We start from the raw sequence: 13853 nt of genomic DNA, 5'->3' as shown, positions 1-13853 counted from the left end.
TTTTTGTATTAGACCCGTCGTCCATTTATTTGTAAGTCAATGGCTAAAACTACTACATTTTAGTAACATGTTAACTCACCTGTAGAAAGTTATAGTCCTGTCCTTATGACCTTCAACATTAGTTCTGATCGCCCAGTCATAAATTTTGAAGTAGAATGGTCTAAAGCTGGTTTCTGACAGCTTCAATACTAGGCATACTAAAGCATTGACTATTTGATCTTCAGCTCTATCAATAACTGCAAGGTCAACGTCCTTGTCTACAGTGTCACTGCGAAGTTGTAAAGCAGAGAGGAAGAAAGTAGTCAAATCTAGCTGCAGCGCCGTAAAGTCAGCAGTAGTCACATTCCCGAAACTATCAGCCAGTACAGACATCACTGGACCAATAGCATCAAAATTTTCTTTCCCCAAAAGCAACTGGTAAGTTTCGTTCGCAACTGGAATCAAAACTCGAGGAGGAATAGAACTAGCAATTTTTTTCTTGATATGCGACAACTTTGCTACTATAGCTGACACTTTACTACATTCTTGATCATAATTCTGCCATTTAGCTAGCAAGATTGAGTACTCGTATAAAATTTTCTGAAGATACGGACTCAAGAAAAGTGGCAAACTTTCGACTATCTTCGAAATTGCTGTTACTGTACTTAGAAGAACCAACTCTGGTGTTTCGGTTTTACGTTGTTTCTTCAAAACTTTGATAAGGGCGGGCATAAATCTTCGAAGACTAGACAAAGCATGGACCTTCAAGTTTCCACACAACTCGGCCAAACACAAAACGACAGAAGCCGTAACCTGTCCAGAAATATTTGGATTGCATGTGTAATCAGTGATACTTTCCATTACTGGTTTAAATGGCTCGGGATTATCAGATGCCAACATTCTTGTGAGCAACTTCAGCGAAAGAAGAGCTGTCTGCTGATTTAACTCCATTTCTTGAGCAGTGATGTCATCAAGGCAGTTATCATTGTTTTCAAGTGTCTTCACAATGTCCAATAGCGCAGGTAATAAGGAAAATATTAACTCCTTGGAGACATCATTGAACATTTCTGGATTGTACTGGATTTTAGAGTTATGCAATTCCATAGATTTTCTTCTTACTGTCATAAGGTTATGCTTCAATAAACCTCGAATTACCGAGATAAACATAGGAGCAGACAGCAAGTTGTTAGTATGATCCAAGAGATCATAGCTGTGATGCAACATTACCCTTCTGTATTTCTCTATCCTTTCATCATTGACCTTTGAAATACTCTGAATGAATGTCAAAATATTAACGATAATTGTCTTGTAATGGTTTTCCAGGGTCTTGATGTCTGCTGCTTGACTACAATGCTGTATAAACCTCGAAGAAGCTAGACAGGTATTAATAAAAGTTATTACGACATATATGAAATGCCGCACTTGAATCGCCGTATGGCCGTTAACGCTGAATATATCACTTGGATCAACATCAGTGTCCATTTCATTTTCATCTTTTTGCAAAGGCAAAGTTTTAGCATAAGTAATTAATTTTATAAAGTTTTCTATACCAATTTCAGCAGGGAATTCAAGTAAAAGACTTTGCCCAAAATCTAGTCTATCTATTGGAGCATCTTGGTCGGCCAGTGTCCTTTTAGAAGACTTATTCTTTTTCTTCAACTCATTAAAGTGAGCGACATGGGTTTCCAACAACAAAGCAAGGAAAACCCACATAAATTGACTCGGTCCCAGTGTTTCTATAAGCTTCTTAAACAATGGTAATCGTCGGTGTTCAGGGACATGTAATACGACATCAGCAAAAATGCGTAAAACTGGCACAACCCGGTCTTGTAACTTTTTCAACTCTTTCTCGGTGTAATCTTCAACATTCTTCTCCAATTTTACTAGAATTGGTATCAACGTTTCGATGATCTTCGTAATAATTTGAAAACTATAAGCATCATCATGTCTAAGAACAGATGAGCCCATGAAAGTAAATATTTCCATTGTGTGGTGGAGGACTTGTTCTGGCATCATATATGCAGCATGAGAGAGGAGAATTAATGCATGGTGATGTGTCTGAGGATTCTGAGTACCCCTAATACATTGGACTATTAATTCTACTTCAAATACAGACTTCAATGATTTCAGTTGATCCTTATCTGTGTCATTAACAAATTTTTTGCAGTAATACCAAAGAGATGACAGTATCAATTGCTTTGTATATTCCACATAAGATTGCTCTTCAAATCTCAAACACCTATTCAGTAATTGGAATAGGATAGCTACGAAAGAGTTATCTACCGACATTTTCTTCTTATTCTGAACATATTCCAGAAGCGTTACTCCTAGTCTCCATTCGCTAGTTTCGGTCAGTTGATACGAGAGAAGGGTTACCGCTGTAGTTTTTTTCTTTTTTGGTACATTGGCTGCAGGGTCTTTAACATTCAACATTCCCTCAAATATGGGATAAAAGTCTGAAAATTTTACATAAATTTTCTTGATACATTTCGAAGCAGCACTCGATATAGTCGGATTGTTACTGAACGCACCTGCTGCGGCAATCAAATAAACCAAAACTTTCGTTCTTTCCTCGGGAACCTTTTTGAACATGTCTTCGTCAATTTGTTTCAAAATTTGTACGCATGGGCTTGTAAATGTTTGATCTACTTCGAAAATACACTCTCTGTACTCCTTTAGGCCAAATTCGATAGACTTCCAAACTTCATCATTGGCGAAAGCCGACACCGTTGATTCGTTAATATGTCTGTAAACGCTTTTCAGTAAATTTGATTCGTAAATATTGAGTACAAATTTTGGATTTTCATTTTGTTTCAAAACTTTCTCAACTGAACTCAAACTTTGGATAATGTGCGTGAAAGCATTTGAGTTATTAAGATGAGACAAAATATTCAAGAAACTTGATTTAATATGTGCAGGAGCTTGTCCTGCTAAAATACCAGCAAACTTCAGCAAGCAGTTCTTCCGAAATAATTTGTTTCCTATAGACTGTTGGGTAAGAATAGTATTAAGGACATGCAGTATTTGCTCATTGTCTAGTAAAACTTCTTCTTTGTGAGCCATCAACTCTTTTAATAGCTGTACATAAACAAGATTCTCTTTAGGAAATTCCCTGAGCAAGTCATTGATGAAATCAATCACAGATTGACGAATTGCTGATATAGGATTGTTGAGATTAAATAATATCAATAAAATGACTACATCTGAATCAAATAGCCATTCTGCTTTATCTTGAGCAGCTATAAAATTACTTAACAGTTTCATAGTTCGAAGTTGAAGTTCTGGACTTATGATATCTTTGGGATCAGTGGCATATAGAATATGGCCACAAGCAAAGTTAGCCACGAATTCAAACTTGTCTTTAGGGTCGGTAAAGAATTTGCCCAACAGTTTCTGCAGCAGTTGAGAATAATTTTCAGCATAACTGGGAATAGCGCAACCCGTAATGCATATTTCATATAATCGTCTGACAAGAACAGTATCAGTAGATTCACATACATTACACCAAGGTGTTGTAATTCCCGTAACATTCATATCATCAATGATTCTTGAGAAAATGTATTCAATTGTTTCAAACAAGATCTTGTTCTGACAAGTTAGTGTAATTATTTCAGGCATTATTTCTACTACAAAAGCTTGCGTAACAGTACTGGCCACTATTGCTCGATTCTCTACAGATTCTAATAGTAGATTCAGTACATTATTGATTTCTTCAACTGTAGCAGTTTTAAATGAGCAAGATTTTAGAAGTAAATAGAAACATACATCAATTGTACTGTCCTTGTTCAGTTGGGAAATATCCAATATGTCATCGAAGTTTACAGTTCTGTCAATAAATAGAATTCTGAAGATTGCCTGATTCAACACTTCTGCATTATCTTTAAAAGTCTCAGTGATACCTTTTAAGTGCTTAGAAAAACCAAATTTCTTTCCCCAAGATGATGTTATAATATGCCAAGTAATTTCAGCAGCATTTTTGCTTTGAGGAAATAGGTATGGTATAAGAGCTAACACAGTTTCATGATTGACTGGTAGGACATCTAAAGAACAAAATTTAAGAATAGCTTCTTTGACAACAGGTCTCCATTTTTTGATACCTACACCTTTTGAAATAATTTTAACAAATGTGGTAGTCAGATCAACATCAGTTAATACTTCTTTCAGGCACTCATCTGGTATTTTTAAAGTAACAGCCACTACAGCAGGATTGTCGTCATTGAATCTGTTTATGACTGAGTCTTTAACAAAGTCAATATTTTCTGCTTTCAAGCTATGAAACTCTTTAGCAATGTATTTTACTGCTTCTACACGCAGGTCAGGGTTAACATGGTTTAGATTTTCAAATAGGTAAGTTCCTCCTACTTTATGGGCTACGGCAGGTTTGAAGGTTAATACTTTTGATAATGCTTTTTGTCTCATTGTAGATTTTTTACCTTCAGAGCGCATTTCTTGTTTGATGACCTTGTCAAACTCTAAGGGGTACTTAACTTCAATGTTTTTCAGTAGAGCAGAGAACCAAGTAAGTATTTTAAATGAGAAATCATCTTCATCTGCAATAATCTCAACATCACTTTCATCTCCATCAACATTGTTTCCAGATGGTTGAGTTTTTGGGTGGTAAGCGTCAAGAATGCACCTGAAAACGAATGTTTTAAATAGAGGTGAACTCCTGAGTATTAAAACAAAAAAGAGTATAATTACAACCAAGAAACATTAAATAATTAGATATGCAGTGAGTTATCATAAATTGTAACTTTAAATTACTTATGAAGACTTACTTGATTATCTTCTCAGGTTGCTGTCCTTTTAAGTCTACTTCATCAATCAATATAACAGGCAACTGACAAAACCGTCTAAACTCTTCAATATCACTCAAAATAATAGGCAAAATACCAGACAACAATGCCAGAGCGAATGGTTGAATATTAATTTTGAGTTCTACTAATTTTTTCAAATGTTCACATAGATTGATCATAATATCATCTGACATGTCATTTAGAATTACATCAGACAGCTTTGTCACATGTTCCTGATTTGTGTACAGTAAATTTATAAGTAACACAACATCATATGATAAGTCAAATTCCGTAGTCAACATTTTGTCAACAATAACATTTATAGTATCAGTTTTTATCTTGGCTTTAGTAGATAAGAAGCCGAGTACAACATAGGCAGATGAACGAAAATCTGATATGGGTGAATCTAAGGCTTTCACCAGTGTAGGCAACAGTGCACTAATCATTCCTTCAGTAACTTTCTTACTGGTATTCATGGCACCAATAGCTGTTGAGCAAAAGTAAGCAAATACAGTGTTCAACTGGTTAGCTCTCTCTCCATATTCTTGAACATACTTCAAAGTGTTCTTCGCTATGAAATGTAAAGTATCAGGGTTTGAAACACATTGGTTGTACATAACTTGCTTTGTTAACGGAACACCATTCTTTTGAATAGGTTTCAACCACACCCACCTTGAAGACTTCTTGATTATTAAAAGTTGGACAAATCGAACAAAGATTTTTGTCTCATGATAAGGCAGAATCAAAGCCATAACAGCGTCTACATTGTATTGATGAATATGATAACGGTTCACAAGCCATTCTAAAGCTTTATGAGCAGATTGAAGGAGTAAATATGGTGACAATTGTAGTAAAAATTTTTCTATTGTCTGATCTAAATTTTCATTCACCTCTTTTGTTTGCACAGCTCTTTCGAAATCTTTTGACGATATACTAAAGAGGGTATCTTCGTACAGTCTGAAACCTTCGTATAGAGATATTAGTTCATTAAGTCCGCTGATACCGATTTCGTAAAACGTGTCGCGATCTTTAGCCGCGGCTTCGTTAGGGTTAAACAGTAAAGATGCTTTTTTCTTGTCATCTTTGTACACTGTTGCTTGTGGAACCGATAATTTTTGCAACTGCTCGGCTAGCGATGTTGCAGCCATGCTTCTTTTTGTTCAAATCTGTAAAATTCACCACAAGTTTGTTAAAAGTGAGGTAAGATAACCTGACACGACGTTTACCTAGTACAAAGTTGATTGTTTACCAAATGGTCAGTAAATTAAAGCGTTACTCAGCTTTACTTCGTGACTATATAAAAATTTAAGTTAAGAGATGTAAAAATCAGTAGCAGTCATGAAAACTTTCAAATTATAATAAACTTTCAATTCAAAATACACCAATTTGCGCCACTTTGGCTCACCGAGTGTCACCGACACGCACACGTGCGATTAGTATCTGTTATTCTCTTTTTTTTTGGGTATTTGGCTTCTGTATTTGGCTTTAATCACATCACCTACATATATGTTGCAACATACACGTAAATAAATTAAAATTGATTAATTAGAGATAGTTGTCGCAAGTATAGTAGATATATCTGTATAGTTCGGACCAAAAAAATGCGTTTACTATAATTTTTTTAATAACTGTTAAATAGGACGCGTTCGTTTAAAGTCAACTAATTAATGTATGTATGAAACGATCGTAACTTTAACTAACATTTTGCTTATTTATTTCAAAACCTTGGATAAAAGTATTTCAGTGGAAGTATTATGCAGATCAAAGAGTAGAGTAATACAGGAGATAATTTTTTTTTGCAAAGACGACAAAATGTGAAATCGTATCTAGGATAGTGCAACTATCGATTTATTCGATATTTTTTTTGCAACAATCGCCCATCGCATATTCAAGAACGAGATATAATATCTATAGTTGTTCTCGATTAGATTGTGAAAAAAGGTAAAATTTGTCAAAAATATTTTCTTTTCAAAAATTATGAATGTTACAACTTTCTAATGTTTACTAATTGAAAGAAAGAAAGAAAGAAACATTTATTCGGCTATTACAAATAGTAATAATAACATTAGCCTAAATTTAAATAAAAAAATAAAAAATATTACTAAGTACATAATTAATAGCCGAAAAGGCTAGCCAGTTCAGCTTAATGCTGGGCAGAGCCACAGCGCTGATTTTCAGCTGGAGCCCGAGAAGAGGTAGATACCTATGCCTATTTAACAAAAACTAAAAAGAATAACAAGGATTTGATCCGTAACCTAAACATTTAAAATAACAATACCCAATTTATAATATAATTATTACAATATGCAGCGTGACAGTATAAAATAACAAAATTAATAATAATAATAATAAGAATAATGTCCGAGTCATAACTATACTAAAATAAATTAACAACTGGCTTTAGTGATTGATGCCGTTCATTTGCCCTATTAGCGTAAACTCTTTAATTCTTTTGCGAAAGCCAGATAAAGAAGCTACGTCGCGAATAGGAGGAGGCAAATCATTCCAGATTTTCGCCGCGGCATACTTAAAGCTTCCTTGAAATGCTGCAGTTCTGTGGCACTGGACAATTAGCCGACAAAGACGCAATTGTGAAGACCATATTAAACTTTTATGTATGTAATACGGTTTTTTATGTTTTATTATACCAAAGAGTAAAGTGGCAAAATGTACATACAGACGTGAAGACATATTTAATAGTTTATTTTTATTTAAAAATGGCGACACATGACTTCTAGGAGGTATTGGGTAACAAAATCTTAGGCATGCATTTTGAACTCGCTGTATTAATGCTTTAGTTTTACACAGAAGACGAGAACCATAAACTGTATCTGCATAGTTAAATTTAGACAAAATCAAAGATTCCACCAATTTCAATCGCAAATCCGTGCTGAGATAATCTCGCATCTTATATAAAACTTTTAGGCGATAAAAACTGTTACGAGCAACTTCTGCTATATGAGATTCAAAACGTAGCCCTGAGTCTATTATGAGACCTAGATTGCGCGCTTCACGGACACCAGCTATTGCTTCTCCTTGAATACTTAATTGAGGTTCTCTCGAAGCCATTCTCGAAATTGCGTTAAAGCTTTCTTCGTTCTTATTTTGGTAGTTGGCCTACTAGTATCGAAATAATTTTTTATTGACGTTACATTTTAACAACAACGGTTGGACGAACAATGGGCCATAATCCGAATGAAACAAATTCGGCTATTTATTGCATAAGCGTAACTAACATTCAATTAATACTCCATAGAATATTTATCAACTACAATTACTAACTTTTGCGTCATGAACTGTAATTTTACTCAATCTTAAAAAGAGACAGACTATAGAAAGTCTATTAAAGTCTTAAAGGATGGATAAAGCACGGACAACAGCACATCAGACTACACATTTTTGTTCGAAAATCGCCTCCAGTGCAATGGAACACGATACGTCAATGTGTAGCTTGATGTGTGACTGTACCTATAATAGCGTTTTAATAGACTTAAAATGGATGATTCTTGTGATCATAGATATACTAAATCTATGCTTGTGACAGTTCCCAAAAATCTACACAATTTAATTTTGTATTTATTAAACTATCATTCTAAGAATAGCCTATGTTTGAGTAAATACATTGAATTGTAATGTTTATTTGTAAGAAATGAGCGGAAAATATTTATTTTTTTCAAAAATTCTTAAAATTTTTTTTATGACGACAAGATTACTTTTCTGTAATGATTTTTTAATCGTTGCATAATGTATTAATAAACAACGATTATTAGGAAAGTTGTTTCATTTTCTGTTATGACGGGTTCACGAGTCTTTCACTTGCGTTTTTTTTCTTGTTTGAGTGTCTCGCTTCGCTCATACGCCAAGATCTGTCGCGTACGCAGCAGGTAGGATTGTTCACGAGTTGCTCGCTTGCGCCGGCCGCTTGCTTAGCGTTGGATTTCTTTGCGTTGCGTGAGTTTGATATCTAGCAAGCTTGATATTTCCACGCAAGTAACAAGGAACGTTTGCGGAGAACAGCACCACTGGTCAATCACAGAGTAGCAGCGTCCACGCGTCCACTGCAATCAAATCAAAGATGATGGGGATGCGCGCAAATCTCTCCGCAACGCAAAGCGGTAGACTCGTGAACGCCTTTGCGGCAGATTTCTACGGCGTGTATAAACCGGCAATAACAGTATTTTAAAACCTGGAAAAAACTGACATTGTAATTAGTTTAAGTGTTAGTTTTCAGTAGTATTTGTAATATGTACGTGTGTAGTTTGTTTGTGGAAATACTCTTGTGACATTTAGCAGCGTTTGAATAAATAGTTTAATAATATAACAAATGCGTATTGGTGTTCAAAATGCTGGAATCCCTGCGCATGAGAAAAAAAAATTCGACTAAAAGACTTGAATCCCAGGTCATAAAACAAATTAAAACAACAAAATAAAATAGTCAAAAAAATAGAATGCATGTATATTGCTTGTTGTTGTTGTTTTTGTAAAATGCTATTTATTTACGTAAATAATGTCCTTCGATTTTATCAATTTGGACATCAGTAAACATAAGTGACGTTAATTGTGTTTATTAAACTTTGTTATTATTAAGTAAATCGTGTTAAATCCATAGAAACACAAACGTTTTTATCAGTCTTTGTTCACGCGCGGAATGAAATTTTAAAGAATGACTTTGTACATCCTGGTTTTCGCGCTCGCAATATGTGTAGTGCCTAGTTTTACGTACAAGCCTGTAGTTTTAATTCATGGAATCATGACTGGAAGTGGCACTATGGAAATGATTGGACATCGAATAAAAGAGGTAACAATAAAATACATTATACTGTTTCGCCAATGTCAAGTAGTAGGTGCGTTGCTTCTACTTTATAATGTTAAAACCCCATTGATACCATATCGGTAAACCCGCCAATGCCAATTTGAGGAACGCTCGCGTTTTTAATTCAAAGATTGACCAGTAAATTAAAATCACTGAGGAGAGAATCTACAACAACAGAGTACATACACAGATTATTACAGAAACAGATTATTTTTTTAACAATGTAAAGAGTGAAACACACAGAGATCGGCTGTGGGTCGAGTCGGGAGCATGTCGGTTGTAATTCCATTTTTATATGGATGACAACACAGATCGACGATCTGAACAGAGGTTGTTTGTGTTGCACTGTATGTAAAAAGGTATATAAATTTAAAAATTGAATAAAAAAATTCAAAATTGAATTTATTTAGTGTTGCTAGGTGATTTAACCATGGACCAATTGCTCCTCGATTTCTGCACATAGAAAGTATTAAATAGATTCTAAGAATTCTAGTAGTATTAAATAATAGCAAAATATAACACATGTTATATCTGTTCCTATTACTAGCCTATTGGGGAACAATTGCTTCACAAATGAGAATGAGAGAGATGATGTAATTATTTTCATTACTTAGAGAAGACGAAAAAAACTCCTCTCATTTATTGTATCTTATTAGATTATCTTATTATCATCTAAATAAACAGCGACCATTATTTATTTATTATTAACTGCCTCCGTGGCGGAACGGTTACCATGCCGGACTGCCACGCAGAGGTCCCAGGTTCGATTCCTGGGCCGGGAGAAATGTTTGTGTGGCTTACATTTATTTCTCTCGTGAGTTTGGGTGTAATTTGTGGTTGTCTATGTGTGTGTCCATGGTACCCGCGACACAGGGTTTCCCTAGTGCGGGGCTATGTTGAGTGTGTGCGTTATTTATTTAATAGGCGAGCAGCTTGAAGCTGATATGCCTATATCAAAGCTGTAAATAAATAGTAACATACAATGATGTTATATATTAACGTACAAGTTTCATAATGAATAAGTGAAAAATATTCAAATGTCAAAGCCGTCTTAACGTGAAACTGACTTGCGGACAACCTTGTTGTCAATGTGAGGGGTGCGGTGCTGTATCTAAATCTAGAGAGGAGCGGAAGGTGTCCATTCTCATAACATTTTTGTTCTCTGGAAATGCCCAGCGATGCATGTAGCAGACTACCGTCTTTAGGGTATATACGAGTATCTAGAATGAGTTGATATTGACAATTCAATGTTTATACATAGACTCGTCCTCGGTTTATAGTTATTTAGTGCATGTGACTAAAGAGATAATATGACTTTAATGTTTGTATTCCTCGTGCTTGCCCAAGTGCAATGAGACTATACTTGATTTTTTAGTGTCAATTTCTATACAAAATGTGTTTCTAGTAGTAAATGAGTTGCTACATTATAAACAGTACCTATTAACTGCATGACAATTATATTGCCTTAATATTTTTTGAGACCAAGGTTAAAGTATCAACAAGGCTTTATGGGGAAATGAGAGGATTGTGTCACATTTTAAAAGACTATTTTTAAAACTGTTTATTGCCGAATCGGAGATTCAATTTGCTACTTATCTAAGCAAATTCAAAACCATATTCATCACTTTAGTCGTTTGTACATATCAAAGGTTAGGCATCTGATTATTGCTATGCCTACATTCTTCACTAAAACACAGCAGGTATAACTTTTTTGACAAATATTATGTTTTGCTACTGACTAAAAACTATCTAGGTATCTTTTATTTTAGTCTATTTTACACATACTGAGCTGCACCATTGTTTTGGTCTTGCATTTTTGGTCTTGTTTTTGCATTTTTGCAAGACAAAAAGCACCACTTTAGTAGCAGTAGAGCTCCTCGTGAAAGAGTTCGTCCAGGGAAGTGCTGCTACCTGACCCTTATCTGCATATCTGCCAAGCCGTAATGTGACCATTACTGCGTTCCGGTTTTGAAGTTGCTGGTTTTTTTAAATACAAATGTAAGTGCACATTTGACCTCCATCTCATCTGATGGAAAGTGACGATGAGGTCAACGTTGGAGCACGCACACCTAAATAATGCCTATTCACTCTCGCCTTGAAAAGGTCCAAGTTATAACGTTCAGGGAACACGTCTGCCTGCCTGCAGATTGATGAGAGAGAATTCCACTCCATAGCCGTTCGCCATATAAATGTGTGAGCGTAACACTTCGTGCGAAACCTTGGGTTATTCACAACTTGGGGGTAGAACCTAAGTCTACGTCTAGTCCCCTGATGATGGAAAGGGGAAGGCGGAATTAAATCATGTAATTCCATCCCACACTCTCCATGATATATCCTCTAAAATACCGATAAGAAGACAACTTTAACAACTTTACGGCGGTGTTCAAGGCTCTGCAGCTTCGCCTCTCCTAATTTCGAGTCACCAATAAGCCTCTTGGTACGCTTATCAATTATAGGCACATGAGACTTGTCAAATTATATCTCGAGGTGGCAGGCACAATGCAGTGCCCTCAGACCTTTGCGATTTAGTGATTCTCTTATGTGTCGCAGTTACAGCATTTAGTGATTCTCTTATGTGTCGCAGTTACAGCAAATTCAGACCGGGTTGCTATGTATTGATGTATTTGATTTCAAATCAATATCAATCGAGCATCGCTATCAAACCGCACGCAAAGTAAGCGCCTGGACGAGTCGAGTTGCAGACACCAGCCCTTTACACCATACCTATTAACAATACCAAAACCACAGTTTCTAAGTGGGTAGGTTTGGCCTTGGAAAAACATGTCGATGTTTTTTGAATAATTTTTAAAATAATGTGTACCTCTGATAAAAGTGTAGCAAAGCACGAAAAGCAGTATCAAAGCCAATTATCAACAACAACGTTATAGAAAATCGAAAAACGTAACTAGAGAGCCGGCGCAGGTGGATCTTGTACCAGTAACATACGCGACGTGAGCATTACCGTGGTCCGCTTTATAGAGTAAGGGTGCTGGGGAAACTACAGGCATATGGGTTTCGTCAACTTTACGTCTCAGGGTTACGGGCATAGTGGCAGTATTCCTCAGATCTTTGCGACTAAAGAGTGAAACACACTGACAGCGGGTGCGGGTCGGGCGCGTGTTCGTAACTTCGTGTATTTATATGGACGTCGGGTCGTTTCACGCTTTAAAGCTCTCAGTGGCACTGCCTTTTGGGTCGACGTGTTCTTTACCACCAGTCTCACGACTTATTCGTCTGTCACTTGGTAATCATAAAAAAAAAATGTGTTTGAAGTTGGTAGGCTGTTAAATTTTATTTTAATATCTGTATTCCTGATAAATAACATTTTTTTTTGAAAGCAGTTACAGTTTTAATGGGTAAATAACATTTTACAGCTGAAAAATACAATGTCTTCTCTCCTATTCTGTCTGATAACTAGAACAGAAAGGTTTAAATTAAAATAGAGTATGCATGAATGGACACAATTAATGTTAATGATTATTTATTTATTTAATAGTAGAATAGTCGGCGGTCGATTTATCGGCAGGACTATTGCGAGGTAGGCCCTATGGTGGCATTGGTATTTTATGGCGCAAACAAGCCTTTCAGTCTGTGTCGATTATTGAGTGCGACAATGATAGGATTACGGCCATTAGGGTTGAGTCTCTGGGGAAAACTTTTATAGTTTGCAATGTCTATATGCCAACGGATACAGCGGAAAATATGTCTACGTTTACTGAGTGCATGGGTACACTGTCGTCTATAGTGGTAGATAATATTAACGTGCAGGCGATGTATATGTTAGGTGATTTTAATTCACATCCAAATGAACCGTTCTACCGTGAACTTATTAGTTTTTGTTACGATCAACAATGGACTTGTGCGGGTGTTGAAAAAATTGGACTAGGCGTGAATACGTTCACATATGTGAGTGATATTCACGGGTGTAGGAGGCGGTTAGACCATTGTTTGGTGACGAAAAGTGCTTGGGTCACTATCCTTAGTGTTGCGGTAATTTATGACGTTTTCTGGTCGGACCATTTTCCTATGCTCGTAGAATGTAACATTGATAAGTTGAAATCTACCTGTAAAGCGTCATTTAGTCGTACAATAGACAACGGGGTGCTGTGGGGTGAACGACTAAGTGAACAAATAGATCTCTATCGTGACCTTTGCACTAACCGTTTACGAGTGATAGATATGCCAGTTGAACTACGTGACTGTTGTGGAGGGACATGCAGAAATTGTGGTCACCATAATATAATAGACAGGTTGTATGACGACAT

The 13853-nt window shown here is 35.9% G+C and overlaps 2 protein-coding genes across 3 annotated transcripts in view; one reads left to right on the top strand and one right to left on the bottom strand.

The window, feature by feature from the left end:
- Positions 1-75: 75 nt before the first annotated feature.
- LOC113233390 (HEAT repeat-containing protein 1) lies at positions 76-6112 on the bottom strand. The gene is made up of 3 exons (XM_026468514.1): positions 6025-6112; positions 4758-5941; positions 76-4615 (listed from the first exon to the last, which is right to left on the bottom strand). Exons 2-3 carry the CDS (start codon positions 5921-5923, stop codon positions 76-78), a joined length of 5706 nt encoding a protein of 1901 aa, XP_026324299.1. The 5' UTR covers positions 5924-5941; positions 6025-6112.
- Positions 6113-9397: 3285 nt separating this feature from the next.
- Positions 9398-13853, top strand: part of LOC113233569 (lysosomal thioesterase PPT2 homolog) — a 28629-nt gene continuing 24173 nt past the window's right edge. Inside the window, exon 1 of one of the 2 annotated variants that reach the window (XM_026468720.1) lies at positions 9398-9573. In XM_026468720.1, the coding sequence (XP_026324505.1) occupies positions 9439-9573 (135 nt within the window). In that variant the 5' untranslated portion in view covers positions 9398-9438. The remainder of the gene's footprint in view (positions 9574-13853) is intronic. The other variant, XM_026468711.1, reaches the window with a different exon arrangement.

The sequence above is a fragment of the Hyposmocoma kahamanoa genome, unplaced genomic scaffold (assembly GCF_003589595.1).
Source record: "Hyposmocoma kahamanoa isolate Upper Pololo Valley unplaced genomic scaffold, ASM358959v1 102, whole genome shotgun sequence".
NCBI lineage: Eukaryota > Metazoa > Arthropoda > Insecta > Lepidoptera > Cosmopterigidae > Hyposmocoma > Hyposmocoma kahamanoa.
Note: the sequence above shows the minus strand (reverse complement) of the source record. Positions and strands in the feature narration are given on the sequence as shown.

Bases quoted from the DNA above. Each gene is read 5' to 3' on its own strand.
- LOC113233390 (XM_026468514.1), bottom strand. From the start codon at position 5,923: ATGGCTGCAACATCGCTAGCCGAGCAGTTGCAAAAATTATCGGTTCCA. The intron at 4,616-4,757 runs GTAAGTCTTCAT...ATTCGTTTTCAG, and splicing joins CAACCTGAGAAGATAATCAA to GTGCATTCTTGACGCTTACC.